The sequence below is a fragment of the Micromonas pusilla genome (genome assembly GCF_000151265.4).
Source record: "Micromonas pusilla CCMP1545 genomic scaffold MICPUCscaffold_3, whole genome shotgun sequence".
NCBI classification, from domain to species: domain Eukaryota; kingdom Viridiplantae; phylum Chlorophyta; class Mamiellophyceae; order Mamiellales; family Mamiellaceae; genus Micromonas; species Micromonas pusilla.
The window spans coordinates 1,692,635-1,706,652 of NW_003315884.1; the positions used below are offsets into that span (position 1 = coordinate 1,692,635).

Consider the following 14,018-nt stretch of genomic DNA (forward strand, 5'->3'; position numbering starts at 1 on the left):
CGCGTGCCTGGCGGTGGTTCGATCTGATCGCAGCGCGACGCGGTTGACTCGGGTCTGACTCGGGTTTGACCCGGGTTCGGACCAATTCGACGATCGCTCCGAGGCCTCCCCGCGCCCGTCGCGCGCAGTCTACGGCGCGCACCGCGTGTGCACCGCGACGGGAACGCGACAACCGAGGTGATCCTCGTCTCGAGACGCGTCTTCGCGAGCTCGATCACGCGCGCGCGTCTCGCGCACAACGCGCGGCGGCGAAGTCGGCAGCGCGTGGACGCGCGCTTTTCTCGGCTTCTCGTCTGCGAAGCGCGGGACGCTGCGAACGCGTCGGGGACCGCGGGGCCGGTGATCGCGCGCGCGCGCCGCGTCGACGTCGCCCGACCCGGACGTCATGTCTAGCGGTTTAGAGCTCCGCGTCGGGAACAAGTACCGCCTCGGTCGCAAGATCGGGAGCGGGTCGTTCGGCGACATCTACCTCGGTGCGTCCCCCGCGCGTCCGACGCGGTCGCACCGGGCACCGTTTCGCGCGATCGGTGTTTCTTTTAATGGGGGGGGGCGTCTCCCGCGCGGGATATCTTCCATGATCTGACCTCGCACCCCGTTTTCGTTCCCTCAGGCACGCACATTCAAACCGGAGAGGAGGTTGGCATCAAGCTGGTGCGTTTCCGCGCGTTTCCGCGCGCGCTCGTCGCGCGATCGCGCGAAGAAACCCTCGGGGCCCACTTACGCCCCCTCCCTCGGGTGACGCACTCATTTCCTCCAACGGGTCCGCGACGCCTTTCGCGCGGCGACTTCTTCCGCGCGCGCGCTGACGTCGCCCCCCCGCGCGCTCTTCCTCCTCTCAGGAATCCGTCAAGACGAAGCACCCGCAGCTGCTGTACGAGTCCAAGCTGTACAAGATCCTCCAGGGCGGAAGTACGTCCCCGACGCGTCTCTCCGAGCCTCGAAAAAAAAAAAAAGCCTCCCTCGCGAAGGGCGTCTGTTCGCTCGCGTTTCCCCGTTCTCGTTCTCGCTCTCGTCGTCCCGCCCGCCTATGAAACCTCCGCGACTCACCTTCATCCACCCCACTCGAACTGTGTTCACCGCAGCCGGCATCCCGAACGTGCGATGGTTCGGCGTCGAGGGCGACTACAACATCATGGTGCTCGATCTCTTGGGCCCGAGCCTCGAGGATCTGTTCAACTTTTGCAACCGCAAGCTGTCGCTGAAGACGGTGCTGATGCTCGCGGACCAGCTCGTGTCGAGGATCGAGTACGTGCACAGCAAGAGCTTCATTCACCGCGATATCAAGCCGGATAACTTCCTCATGGGCCTCGGCAAGCGCGCGAACCAGGTGAACATCATCGATTTCGGCCTCGCGAAGAAGTACCGCGATCCCAAGTCGCATCAACACATTCCGTACCGAGAGAACAAGAACCTCACCGGCACGGCGCGATACGCGTCGATCAACACGCACCTCGGGATCGAGCAGTCGCGTCGGGATGACCTCGAGTCGCTAGGGTACGTGTTGATGTACTTCCTCCGCGGGTCGCTGCCGTGGCAAGGACTGAAGGCGGCTACGAAGAAGCAAAAGTACGAGAAAATCTCCGAGAAGAAGATGTCCACGCCCATCGAGGTCCTGTGCAAAGGGTTCCCGCCCGAGTTTGTGACGTACTTTCAGCTGTGCCGGTCCCTGCGCTTCGAGGATAAGCCGGACTACTCGTACGTCCGCAAGCTGTTCCGCGATCTGTTCATTCGCGAGGGGTATCAGTACGACTACGTCTTCGACTGGACCATCTTAAAGTACCAACAGACGCAGGCGCTGACGCGGCCGAGCGCGGGGCCGAGCGGCGGCGGCGGCGGCGGCGGCGGCGGCGACCGCGGGCACCCGAGCGCGTCCGCGGCGGAGCGCACCGCCGCGCTCGAGAGCGCGCGTCGTCGAAACGAGAGCTCGAAAGAACGCGGCGGCGACGGGCGAGAGCGGACGTCGAGCAGAGAACGCGGGGGCGCGAGCGGCGGCGGCGGCGGCGGCGGGTACGGCGACGTCGACCGCGGCAAGAGCAGGGGGGCGACGGGGGGGTCGTCGCGGCCTCGGGACGACCGCGCGTGAGCGAGCGACGATTCGCATTCGCGATGACGGACGGACGACATGACGTACGTTATAGAGAGAGGAGGGAGAGAAGAGAGAGAACGCCGCGATGAGGAGAGAGTCGGGGGCGATCGCGAGAGACGGGACGGGGTCGGTCGGGGGCGATCGATCGCGCGGACGGCGGCGGGAGGATGAACGACGGGGATTCGGGTCGGGGATTCGGGTAGTCTTCTTACGCTTACACGCGGTTCAGCACGACGGCGGTAGGCCCGCGCTCGCGATTAGCACGCGAACGCGAGGGCGTGTCGTGCGTTTGACGCGCGTATCTATAATAACATACCACAGATGAAGAGAGTCGACGACGGATCGCGACGCGCGCGAGACTGGAAGGGGGGGCGTCGCGTTCGATCAGACGTTCAATTCGTATCAGCATCGACAGACGAGGCACTCCATCGCGCGCGAGATCTGGCGTCTCGCGCGCGGTGCGTGCGACGCTCTCGACGACCGCGCGCGCGCGAGAGTTTTAGCGCGCGCGAGGGCGTCCTCGCGCGTCTCGCGTCCGCCTCCGCGTCGTCGCCCGCGTCCGCGTCCGCGAGCGACGCGCGTCCGTCGCCGTCGTTTAGACGCACTAAATCAGAGTTGGCAACCCCCGAAGAAGACGCGAGAAGCCATGGAGTTCCTCGACGTCCTGAAAGCCGCGGGGACCGCGGCGAGACCGAACGACGACGACGACGACGACGCGGCGCGCGCGCGGTCGATGAAACACAGCGGGACGGACGGCGCCGGCGCGCGAAAGGTTCGTCTCGCCGTCCTCCTCGCGGGCTCGACGCGCTTCCTTCCGTCGATCGAATCTGACGTCGTCGCTCCCTCCACTCTCCCCCGCCCTCCCGTCCGCGTCCCGTCCCCGACGCAGATATCCTTGGCGGAGCTCATGGCGGAAGAAGAGGAGCGCGCGGACGACGTCAGACGGCGCGAGACCGCGGCGAAACGAGCGGAGAGCGACGCGACCGGGATGATGGACGTCGACGTCGCCGCCGCCGCCGCGGCGACCGTCGACGGCGTCCTCGGCGTCGGCGTCGGCGTCGGCTCGGCGCCCGCGTCCGCGTCCGCGCCCGCGCGCGGCGGCGACGACAGCGACGTCGAGGAGGTCGCGGCCACGACCGGTGGCGGCGTCGACGCGTGGGATAAGGAAACCCTCGAGCGCGTCATGCACCAAGTCGCGGAGCCCATGGACGACGACGACGACGTCGCCGGCGGCGGCGGGCTCGGGTCGTTCGGGCGCCTCCAAACCGCGGCGCAAGCGGGGGCGTTGGTACTCGGCCCGCCCACCGCAGAGTGGGACGAGGATATCGGCGCAGGGCCGCCGCAGACGCTGACGCTGACGCAGACGCAGACGCAGACGCAGACGCAGACGCAGACGGCGGCGCGGTCGGATGGAGACAGAGACGGAGACGTAGCAGACGGACGAGACGCGGCGGACCCGGCGGGTTCGCTCTTCGTCCCCGCGGCGCTCAACTGTTACCTCCGCGAGTACCAACGCGAGGGCGTGATGTTCCTGTACAAGCTCTACGCGACCAGAAAAGGCGGCGTCTTGGGCGACGACATGGGCCTCGGGAAGACGATCCAAACGATCGCGTTTCTCGCCGCGGTGCTCAAGTCTCCGGCGTCGTTCGACGCGTGCACCGGCGCGCCGCCGCCGCCGGCGCTGATCGTGTGCCCGACCTCCGTGCTGACGAACTGGGAGCGCGAGCTCGCGAGGTGGGGCGAGCACCTTCCGGACGGCGGGTTCGTCGTCGAGAAAGTCCACGGCGCGGACAAGGCGGACGCGTGGGCGAGGGTGAAGGCGAAGGCGTCGGACATAGGCGTCGGACGCGAAGGCGTCGGACACGGCGTCGGAGAACCCGCCATGTCGACGGAGATTGTGCTCACCGCGTACGATACGTTTCGTCTCGGCGTGGACGAGATGACGTCGCAGCGCTGGTCCGTCGTCGTCTTCGACGAGGCGCACCGGCTGAAGAACGACAAGACGATGCTGTACGAAGCCGCGCGGAGGTTACCGCGGGAGCGTCGGTTCGGGCTCACCGGGACGGTGATGCAAAACTCGTACGACGAGCTGTGGTGTTTGCTCGACTGGGCGTGCCCCGGGAGCTTAGGCGGTCTGAAAGCGTTCAAGGAGTACTACAGCAAGTACATGCAGCAAGCGCAAAGGTTCGGCGCGGACGATTACACGCTCGGAAGAGGCAGGGACAGGGCGGATCAGCTGAAGCGGTTGTTGCGGCGGTACGTCCTGAAGCGCACGAAAAAAGTGGTCCTCGCCGGGCAACTCCCGGAGAAGTCCGACAACGTCGTGTTCTGCGAGCTGTCGCCGTTGCAGCGAAGGGTGTACCGCCGGCTGTTAGACTCGCCGGACATGCAGCTGCTCGTGCGGTTCGCGGAGGACTGCGACTGCGGCAGCGGCGAGAGGCGGTCGTCGTGTTGCTACGCCGCCCCCCCAGACGGCGTCGCCGGGAACGAGGAACAGTATCCGATATGGCACAACTACGACCACACCGAGCACCGCGCGTGCCCGCACTGCATGTCGCTCGTGTACATCAACATCCTGCTGCGCTTGAGCAACCACCTCGAGCTTCTGAAGCCGGACCACGGCGACGAGGACAAGGAGAAGGTGGCGAGGGATGAAGTCGTCGCGAAATTCGCGCTCGGAGAGGACGCGCACTTGTTGGGCGGCGCGGACAGGCAAGACAACGACTTCGCGCGGATATCCGCCGCGACCAACTGCGGGAAGCTGTTGGCGCTCGAGAAACTCCTCGAGATTTGGCACCGCGCGAACGACAAGGTGTTGCTCTTCAGCAAGAGCACGCGCCTTTTGGACATTCTCGAAAAGTTTCTCTCGCGGCGTGGGTACGTGTACTGCCGGCTCGACGGCGGGACCGCGCAAAACGCGCGGCAGCCGCTCGTGGACGACTTCAACAACTCGTCGTCGATGTTCGTCTTCTTGCTCTCCACGAAAGCCGGCGGCGTGGGGTTGAACATAACCTCCGCGAACAGGGTCGTCGTGTTCGATCCGGACTGGAACCCGGCGTTGGATCTCCAAGCGCAAGACCGCGCGTATCGCATCGGACAACGACGAGACGTGAACGTGTACCGGTTCATCGCCGCGGACACGATCGAGGAGATTGTGTATCAGCGGCAGGTGTATAAACAGCAGCAGAGCAACGTCGCCGTGGACGCGGTCCGCGAGCGCAGGTACTTTGAGGGCGTGCAAGGGGACAAACGTCGACAGGGCGAGCTCTTCGGTTTAGAGAATCTTTTCACGTTGGCGCGGGAGGGGCTGACGCGCATGGACGGACTCGTGCGACGCGAGAGGGTCGCCTCGAACGCGTACTACACGATAGAGAAGGCGATGGATAAGGTCGATAAGGCCGAGGGGGGGGAAGGCGGCGGCGTGAAGACGGAGAAGTCGCGGTGGCGCGGCGGCGGCGGCGGCGAGCGTGCGACGACGTCATCCGCGTCCGCGCCGTCTGACGGCGACCGCCGAGCGTCGGCGGACAGCATCGCGAGCCCGTCCGCCGCGGGAGGAGCGGGCCCCGGAGGCCGCGGCGGGCGCGGACGGGGAAGACCTCCTCGCGGGCGCGGCCGCGGCCGCCGCGACGTCGACGTCTCCTTGGACAGGGAAGAGCACGGGGTCGTGTACGAGCACGAGCACAATAACATCCTCGGCCGGGCGACGCGCACGGAGTCGGCGCGGAGCGAGCGCGCGCTGCGGCTCGCGAGGGAGAAGGACGCGGCGGAGGACGACGCGATCGATGAGAGGGCGCGTCTCCGTCTTCGCGAGGAGACCGCGGCGGCGGCGGCGAAGAGATCGAGACCGAGGAGGATCGAGTTGAGGGAAGAGGATGGCGATCACCCCGACCACCCCGCGGTCGAAGAGACGGCGACGGAGCGCGCGGACGGCGACGCCGTCGTCGCCGCGCTCGCGGCGTTCGAGGGGTTGCCGCCGAGGGAGATGGCGCGGGACATCGCGTCCATGACGACGATGGGCCGCGCGGCGCTGTTACGACGGTTCATCATCGCCCGACGCGCGGCGTGAGCGAGCGAGGCGGCGAGTGGGAGGGAGGAGCGTGATGAGGGTAGTACACGTAGCTTTTGTACTCAAAGTTCAAAGTTCGTTTCGTCTCGTCTCGTCGCCAGCTGCGCGTCGCCTCGCGAAACGTCGTCGTCACAGTTCCGAGCTGCTCGAGGTGTTCTCCGCCTGCGTCAGCCTCGGAACCTGCGTCAACGCCTCCTCCTCCTCCTCCTCCCCCTCGTCGTCCTCGTCGTCCTCGTCCTCTCTCGCGAGCTCGTGCTTCGTCTCCCTCAACTGCTGCGCGCGTTGGTGCCGCGTCATGACGGCGACGGCGAGGTTCTTCGCCGCCGCGAGCGCGGTTTTATTCCCCCGCGGTATCGACGCCTTCGTCGTCTTCAAAAACCCCATGAAGCGCACGACGGCTTCGCTCAGGGACGACGCCTCCGCAGCCTGTTTCCCGGGCGTGTGCGGCGCGCCGCCCCCCGCGCCGCCGCCGGACGCGGCGCCGGAGTGCAGCGCGGTGTCGCACAGATGAATCGCGGTCCACAGCGCCCACGCCGCGTCCGCCGACGTCTCCGCGCCGACGACGACGGGCGACAAAACCCTCACCGCGGCAGCCTGAAGCTCCCCGAGGTTTAGCTCGCGGTCCCCGCCGGCCGTTTTCGCGCGCTTCGCGGGCGGGTTCGCGGCCGCGACCGCGATCTCATCCCCGGAGTCGTCGTCGTCGTCGGAAGACGCCGCCGCCGCGCCGCCGCCGCCGGCTTCGCGGAGCACGTGCGGCACGACGTCCTCGAGCGCGTGCAACGCCGCGACGTCCTGCAGCTCTTGCTCGCGCCGCGTCCGCCACGGCAGCCACCTGATCGCGGCGAGTCGAGACGCGTGCGTCGGCCCCGTCCTCGCGAGTTTCGGCGCCGCGGCGTCGGCGAATTCGCGCCAACGCGTCGCCCTCGCGTTTTCCCGCGCGCGCGCCTTGGCCGACCCCAAACACAGCGAATCCCCCGCGCGTACTCCGCCGCTAAACGCGGACACGAGCGCGGTCGACGCGGCGTCGATCGCGGCGTAGCACGCCCCCGCGCGCGGGTCGCGGTGAAGCGACGCGAGGACGGCGAGGAGGTCCGACGCGGCGTCGGCGTCGGTCGCGCACCCGCCGTCGTCCGGCGCGACGTCGCACCACGCCGTCGTCAGCTGGACGACGGCGAAAATTTGCGGTCGCAACGCGCCGGGCGCGGGCGTCGTGAGCGCGACGACTTCCCTCTGGTCCTCGACGCCGCGCCCGGAGAGCGGAAACGCCGCGCGACCGCTGTTCTCCGACGCGGCCGCGGCGGCTTTCGCGTTCCCGTTCCCGTCGCCGCCGCGTTTCGATCCTCTCCCGGCGCTCTTCTTCTTCGCGCCGCCGTTACTTTTGGCGGCGGCGGCGACGACGCCGTTCGCCGCCAACGCGCGTAACACCTCCTTCGCGGTCGGCGCCCAGGACACTCTCGGCGCGGGACGTAACACCCCAACCCCACGCCGTCTCCGCGCGACGCCGCACGTCGAGGAGTACAGCGGCTCGTGACCGGACGCGGCGAGGAGCGCGTCTCGCGCGCCGAGGACGATGGCGCGCGACGCGGCGACGTCCGTCGCCGCCGCCCAGAGCCACCGCGCCGTGTCCGCCGCGCACGCCGCCGCCGTCTCCGTCTCTCCTTCCGTCGTCGTCGTCGTCGTCGTCGCGGCGGCGGGGGCGGCGTCCGTCCGCGAGATGAAGGCGCGGGCGAGCCACCCGCCGGTGAGTACCTCGCGTAACGCTTCCTTTCGAGCTGTTTCGTTCGCGGCTTCGCGCAGGTCGCCCCTCGACGCCGCGCCCGCCTCGGCGGCGTCCGCGAACTGTCGCAGATCGCTCGGGACGTCGTCGTCGCCGTCCTCGCCCGCGTAATACGCGTCGTCCTCTTCTTCCCCGACGTCGTCGTCGTCCGCGCTAAGAACGAACGCGTCGTCGCTCAGCGCGCGGACGACTTCCGACGGGTACGGCGTCTCGTCGATCCCGCCGCTCTCCCCGTCCTCGAGCTGCTCGTTCGCGTCGCGTTCCATCTCTCGCACGCGGTCCGTCACCGCGTGCATCGCGCGCACCTCGCGGTCCGCCACGAGCGACGCCATCGCCATCGCGCGCTCGCGGTCCCTGTTCGCGCACTCCTCCGCGACCTGCGCGTCGAGTTTCTTCGTCTGCGTCGCGAGCTTTCGCTTCCGCGCCTCCTCCGCGCGCTTCTCCTCCACCAGGCGCGCGATGGTGCTCGTCCCGCCTGCGCCCGCGGACGACGCCGTTCGCGCGCCCTTCTTGATGGCGCCCGCGCCCTTCCCCGACGCGGACGCGGACGCGCGTCCCGCCCTCGCGATCGCGAGCCGCGCCTTCTCCGCGGCGGTCGACGTCGCGGAGAGGAACCCGAACGCCTTGTCGTCCACGTCCGCCGGCGGGCGCGGCTTCGTCGGCGACGACAGCGCGCGAGGAAGATGTATCGTCTGAGATCCGATCGTCGGGACCGCCGCCGCCGCTTTCTTCGCGGCCGCCTTCTTCGCCGCCTTCGCGATCTTCTTCGCAGCCTTGGCCGCCGCCGCGGCGTCCACGGGCGCGTCGTCGTCCGACTCGGACAGCTCCCCGAGCGTCATGGTGGGGCGCGGGATCTGAGTGATGAGGCGTCGCGCAGGATTCGATCGATTTCGATTTTTTCAAAGTGGACGATTCTGAGCTGCGCGCGCCGTGAGCTTGTTTTTTGATTTGAGAAAATCTTTCAGAGAGCTCGTCGAAGCGAGCGCTCGTACTCGTAAACGCCGACGCTAGTCGTCGTCGTTCGCTCTCACTGCAACCCGAGCTGCCGCATCAGCGGCGCCGGACGCTTCGGAAGCGCCAAAATCTCGTCCTCGATCGTGAGCTTCTTCCCCCCCGCCGCCGCCGCCGCGCCGCCGCCCGCCGCCGCCGCCGCCTCCTCCTCCGTCGCGTCCTCCAGCCGCATCGCCCTGTGCCGCAACTTGAACATCCCGGTGCCGACCGGCATCGGAATGCCCATGATGATGCACTCGCTCACGCCGTCGATAGTGTCCACGCGGCCGCGCAGCGCGGCGTCGAACAGATGGTCCGTGGTCTTCTCGAACGACGCGAGCATCAGGACGCTGTCCTTCATCTTCGCCATGCCGAATCGCGTGATGCCGAGCACCTCGCCCTTGTAGGTCATGACGTCGGCGAGGAGCATCGAATGCCGCGCGTCGATGGACATCCCGTGGGCTTTCATCGTGTCGTTGATCTCTTTGATGATGCAAAACCGCGCGGCTTCGATGCCTAGCGTCCGCTCCGCTTCCATGACGTGGTTCGTCGTCGTCCGCGTCCCCTCGATGCCCTCCGTCGCCATCACCGCGCGTAAATCCGTGCCCTCCACGACGAGATTGAGCTTCCCGCCGCCCTTGTCGTTTATGACCGCCCTCGACACGCTCGGTATCCCCTGAACGATGACGTTCGGGACCGCGGTACGAAGGTTCTGGAGGTTAAACGCGTCGCGGTGGATCGCGGCCGGGCCGACGGCGTCGCGCGCCGCCGCCGTCCGCGCCGCCGCCGCGTCCGACGCGTCCGGAGGCAACACGTGCAACACGTTCCCGGCTCTCTCCAACACCCGGTTCGGCTTCAGCTTGAGCTTCGTCGTCGACAGCAGCGCGCGCTTGACCGTGGCGACGGTGACGTCCAGCTGCAGCGCGCGGATGACGTCCGGGTCGAGCGCGACCTCGAGGTAGCACGCGGTCGGGTCGAACACGACGTGGATGTGCTTGCACACCTCCCCGAGCGTCGTCTTCTCCACCCTGCCCTTCACGACGCGCGCGGCTTTGACGTCGTCGTCGCACGCCAAGGTGGCGGTTATTATCGGCGTGCTGATGTTTTTCGACGCGTTGATGATCTCCTTGATGCGCGGGACGCCGAGCGTGATGTTCATGGACGCCACGCCGGCGAAGTGGAACGTTTTCAGCGTCATCTGCGTGCCGGGTTCGCCGATGGATTGCGCGCCGACGGCGCCGACGGCGCTGCCGGGTTCGATCCGCTTCGCGTCGTACTTTTGGACGCACCGCGCGAGAAACTCGTCGAGCTGCGCCGCGGTCACGCCCACGCCGTTGCCGTCCGCGGGGCCGGTTCTCACGAGCTCGCGCTTCGCGAACGTCGCGATCTCGTGCTTGAAGAGCGACGAGAGGGAATTTTGAGGGTTCGACGCGCGCGTGTCGTCGTCGCGCATGTGATGCGCCGCCGCGCTCGCGACCGCGCCGGGGGACGGCGGCGGCGGCATCTTCGCCTTGGCGTCGTCGTCATCCGTCTCCATGGCGGCTTTGCTCTCTTCCGCGACGGCGGCGGCGGCGGATTTCTTTTTGCCTTCCTTGCTCGTCGAGGGCTTCGACGACGCGGACGGCGGCGGCGGCGTCGGCGTCTGGCTCCCTTTCCCCCTCGAAGACGACCTCGACGGTCGCTTGGACGCCCTCGTCGGCGTCGTCGCCGCCGCGGCCACCTCCTCCGTCTTCTCCTCCTTCACCTCGACGAACGCGTCGCTGCTCTCTTGCTTTACCGCGCTCGCAGCCTTCACGGCGGGGGATCTGCTCCCGCCACGCCCGGCGCCGCGCCCGGCGCCGCGCCCGGCGGCGGCGGCGGCGGCCTTGGCTTTTTGCCTCCCTCCCGCGACGGCGTCGACGTCCGATTTGACCGCCTTCGCCGCGTTCGAGTCGCCGTCGTCGTCTAACGACACGCCAATCTTCGCGAGCGCGGCTCGGACGTCGTCCTCGCCGACCAAAGGCTGACGCGCCCTCGGGACGATCCCCCGGACGTGCATGATCAGCCGCGAAAAGTCCACCGGCTGCGCCTCTCGCCCCTCCATATCCGTCGGCTCTAACCCGTCGTCCCCGTACGTCAGCTGCACGATCCCGCCCGTGCTGTTCCGCACCGTGCCGTCGTACCGCAAGCTGAGGTCCTCCAGCGCTTTCATCAGCCGCCGAGACATGTACCCCGTCTCCGCGGTCTTCACCGCGGTGTCCACGAGGCCCTCGCGGCCCGCCATCGTGTGGAAGAAAAATTCCGTCGGACGCATCCCGCTGAAGAACGAGTTCGCGACGAACCCTTTCGCCGCCGGCGTCTTCTCGCCTCTCCTAAAGTGCGGCAGCGAGCGCTCGGCGAAGCCGTCCGGCGGCCGTTGCCCGCCAACAGCCTGCTGCCCGACGCACGCGACCATCTGCGATATGTTGATCGTCGACCCTTTCGACCCGCACAGCGCCATGATGAGCGGCGCGTTGATTCGAGGGAGCTCCTCGAGACACGCGTTGCCCGCCGTCTCTCGCACGTTGGATAGGATTCCCAACACCTCGCTCTCGAGCGTCTGCTCCGCGTTGCACCCGGGCTGCAGCGCGAGCGTGCCCTGCTTCCACGCCTCGATCCGCGTGTCGCAGTCCGCGTAACCCTTGCTGACGACCTTCGCCTTCTCCGCGGAGAGCCTCGCGCCGGGGGTGACGTCGTCGATGCCGACGGAGAAACCGCGCGAGCCAAGCCACCGCGCGCTGAGCTTCGCGACTCTGTTCATCGCGCTCGCGGTCACCTCGGGGCCGTACTCGGAGTTTAGGACGTAGAAGAGACCGGTCTTGTTCCCGCCGCCGAGCGTGGCCTTGCCGAGCTGCCCGCACATGATCTCGGAGTTTTGAACGCAGACGTACCCGTCCCTCGGGCACATGTGCTTCCCAACCTTCCCGTAGCTCTTCTCCGCGACTTCGAGGTTCACGAACACCTGGTCGCTCGCCTTGGGGCGCACGAGCATCCCGAAGACTTGCTTCCCCGTCCACAGCTCGATCGGGGCGATGATCGCGGGCGTGGGGAGGTCGACTGAGGGTCGTTCCATACGAAGCGAAGTCGGGGTGGAGTTGAAAGGCGTCAGTTGGAGTTGAAAGGCGTCGAAGGCGGGGATTGAACGCGAGGGGTGGGCGGAGAGATGCGCCTGACAAAGTCCTTAAGGATCGGCGTTCACCACGCCAACGCGGTCGTATGGGGACCAGTGTAAGGAATACGCGCCTGACATCAACGCGTCGCCCATCATCGCGACGAGAAGCCCAACCTGCGCGCGGTCCAAGAACGAGTCGCGCGACGTGAGCAGGTACGACGCGGTCAAGAAATCCTGCGTCGCGGCGATGAGTATCTCCCCGTTCTTCGGCGTGCACAGGTTCTTGTGCACGCCCATGAGCTCGATCGCTTCCGCGCGCGCTTCCTCCGTCTGCGGGCAGTGAATGTTCATCTCGTCGCCGTCGAAATCGGCGTTGTACGGCGCGCAGACGCACTCGTTGAACCGCAGCGTGCGCCACGGCATGATCTTCGCTCGGTGCGCCATTATGGACATCTTGTGTAGACTCGGCTGGCGGTTGAAGAGTAAGACGTCGCCGTCGTTCAGGTGGCGTTCGACGACGTCGCCAAACTTGAGCTCGCTCGCGACGCGTCTTCGGTCGCCGTATTTCAGATACTGCGTCCCGCCCGACTTGAACCGGACAAAGTTGGCGCCCGGGTGTTTGTTCATGCCGTTCCTGACGCGCTCGCGTATGTGCTCGATGTTGTGCTTCGAGATGACTTCTGGGTACGTCATCAGCTTCGCGATGTGCATCGGGACGCCGACTTCGTCTATGCGTAGGTTCGGATCCGGGGAGATCACCGTTCGGCCGCTAAAGTCGACGCGCTTCCCCGACAGGTTCCCTCTGAATCGTCCTTGCTTCCCTTTCAGACGCTGCACGAACCCTCGCAGCGGCTTCCCCGGGCCTTGGTACTGCAGCGATAAGCCCGGGAGCTCGCTGTTGAAGTACATCGCGATCTGGACTTGAAGAAAGTCCCAGTTCTCCATCAAGTTTGCGATCGCCAACCCTTTCTCTAACCCTTGCCGCAGCACGTTGTTCACCTCGATGATCTGTATGAGCTTCATCGTGATGTCGTCCTCGTTCGACCCCGCGACGCCGTCCATCTCTACGCTCGGGCGAATGCACACCGGCGGCACGGGGAGGTGCGTCAAGATCAAGTGCTCGGGGCGATCCGCGATGTCGAGAAGCTCGCAGTCCATCGGGGAAATCCGCCTGAAGATGCTGATTACGCGTATCGGGTTCAGATCGTCCTGCACGCGCGACAAGTTTTGCTTCAGCTGGTCGTTGAACTTGACCGCCTCCTCGAACTGTTTCAGGTACTCCTCCATGAGCTCGGGGTTCTTGCTGTACTTCTCGTGGACAATCTTCAGCGACTGTCCCGCGCGTTTCACCACGCCGTTGGCGGCGCCGCAGTAATAACACGTCCGACACCGCTTGCACCGGTCCGCCATCTTCTTCGACAGCGCGCGCCTCGGCACGTTCTCCAAGCGCGGGTTTCGGAACCGTCTCAGGTACTGCTCGTGCTCCTCCTCCGGCAGCATCACTCGGCTGCACGTCTTGCACACCTGTTGCAGAATCGAGATGACGTTCTTGAAGTATCCGATGTGAAACACCGGAAGCTCGAGCTTGACGTAGCCAAAGTGCCCGGCGCAGTCGATGAGCTTGCCCTTGCACGTCGCGCACTCCGCGCCCTTCTTGTCCGTGGTTCCCATCCGCGGGTCTAAGATTCCGCCCGGGAGAGGCACGCGCTGGGGCATCTGGTAAAGGTTTCGTTCGTAGACGTGAAACACGCCGACTTTGCTGATCTCCTGCGGCGACATGAGCGAGAACCGCACGCTTCGGATCTTCCTCGGCGCGGTGGGCTCCTCGAACGGGTCTTTCGTGAACTCCACCGGCTGCGGCTTGACGCCCGCGGCGTCCACGCACTGCTGCGACCCCGTTCGCGCCATCTGTCCGGCGCTGCCGGTGCGGAACATTTGCCCTAACGAAATCTACAAAAGCGCGGCGCGG

The 14,018-nt window shown here is 66.8% G+C and overlaps 4 protein-coding genes across 4 annotated transcripts; 2 read left to right on the top strand and 2 right to left on the bottom strand.

Moving 5' to 3' along the window:
• Nucleotides 1-142: 142 nt before the first annotated feature.
• MICPUCDRAFT_45412 (uncharacterized protein) lies at nt 143-2,415 on the top strand. Its single transcript, XM_003056972.1, has 5 exons — nt 143-473; nt 611-651; nt 840-909; nt 1,083-1,743; nt 1,778-2,415. Exons 1-5 carry the CDS (start codon nt 386-388, stop codon nt 1,797-1,799), a joined length of 882 nt encoding a protein of 293 aa, XP_003057018.1. The 5' UTR covers nt 143-385; the 3' UTR covers nt 1,800-2,415.
• An 875-nt stretch (nt 2,416-3,290) lies between these two features.
• On the top strand, nt 3,291-5,393 carry MICPUCDRAFT_15096 (SNF2 super family; the record flags this gene model as incomplete). Its single annotated transcript, XM_003056973.1, has 3 exons — nt 3,291-3,926; nt 3,981-4,562; nt 4,617-5,393. Coding segments are annotated over 3 exons (1,995 nt in total), but the record flags the coding sequence as incomplete, so codon positions are not given.
• An 888-nt stretch (nt 5,394-6,281) lies between these two features.
• On the bottom strand, nt 6,282-8,768 carry MICPUCDRAFT_56732 (uncharacterized protein; the record flags this gene model as incomplete). Its single annotated transcript, XM_003057452.1, has 1 exon — nt 6,282-8,768. The coding sequence occupies one exon, from the start codon at nt 8,766-8,768 to the stop codon at nt 6,282-6,284; it is 2,487 nt and encodes an 828-aa protein (XP_003057498.1).
• A 188-nt stretch (nt 8,769-8,956) lies between these two features.
• MICPUCDRAFT_46863 (uncharacterized protein) lies at nt 8,957-13,957 on the bottom strand (the record flags this gene model as incomplete). Its single annotated transcript, XM_003057453.1, has 2 exons — nt 8,957-11,911; nt 12,137-13,957. The coding sequence occupies 2 exons, from the start codon at nt 13,955-13,957 to the stop codon at nt 8,957-8,959; spliced, it is 4,776 nt and encodes a 1,591-aa protein (XP_003057499.1).
• Nucleotides 13,958-14,018: the final 61 nt, after the last annotated feature.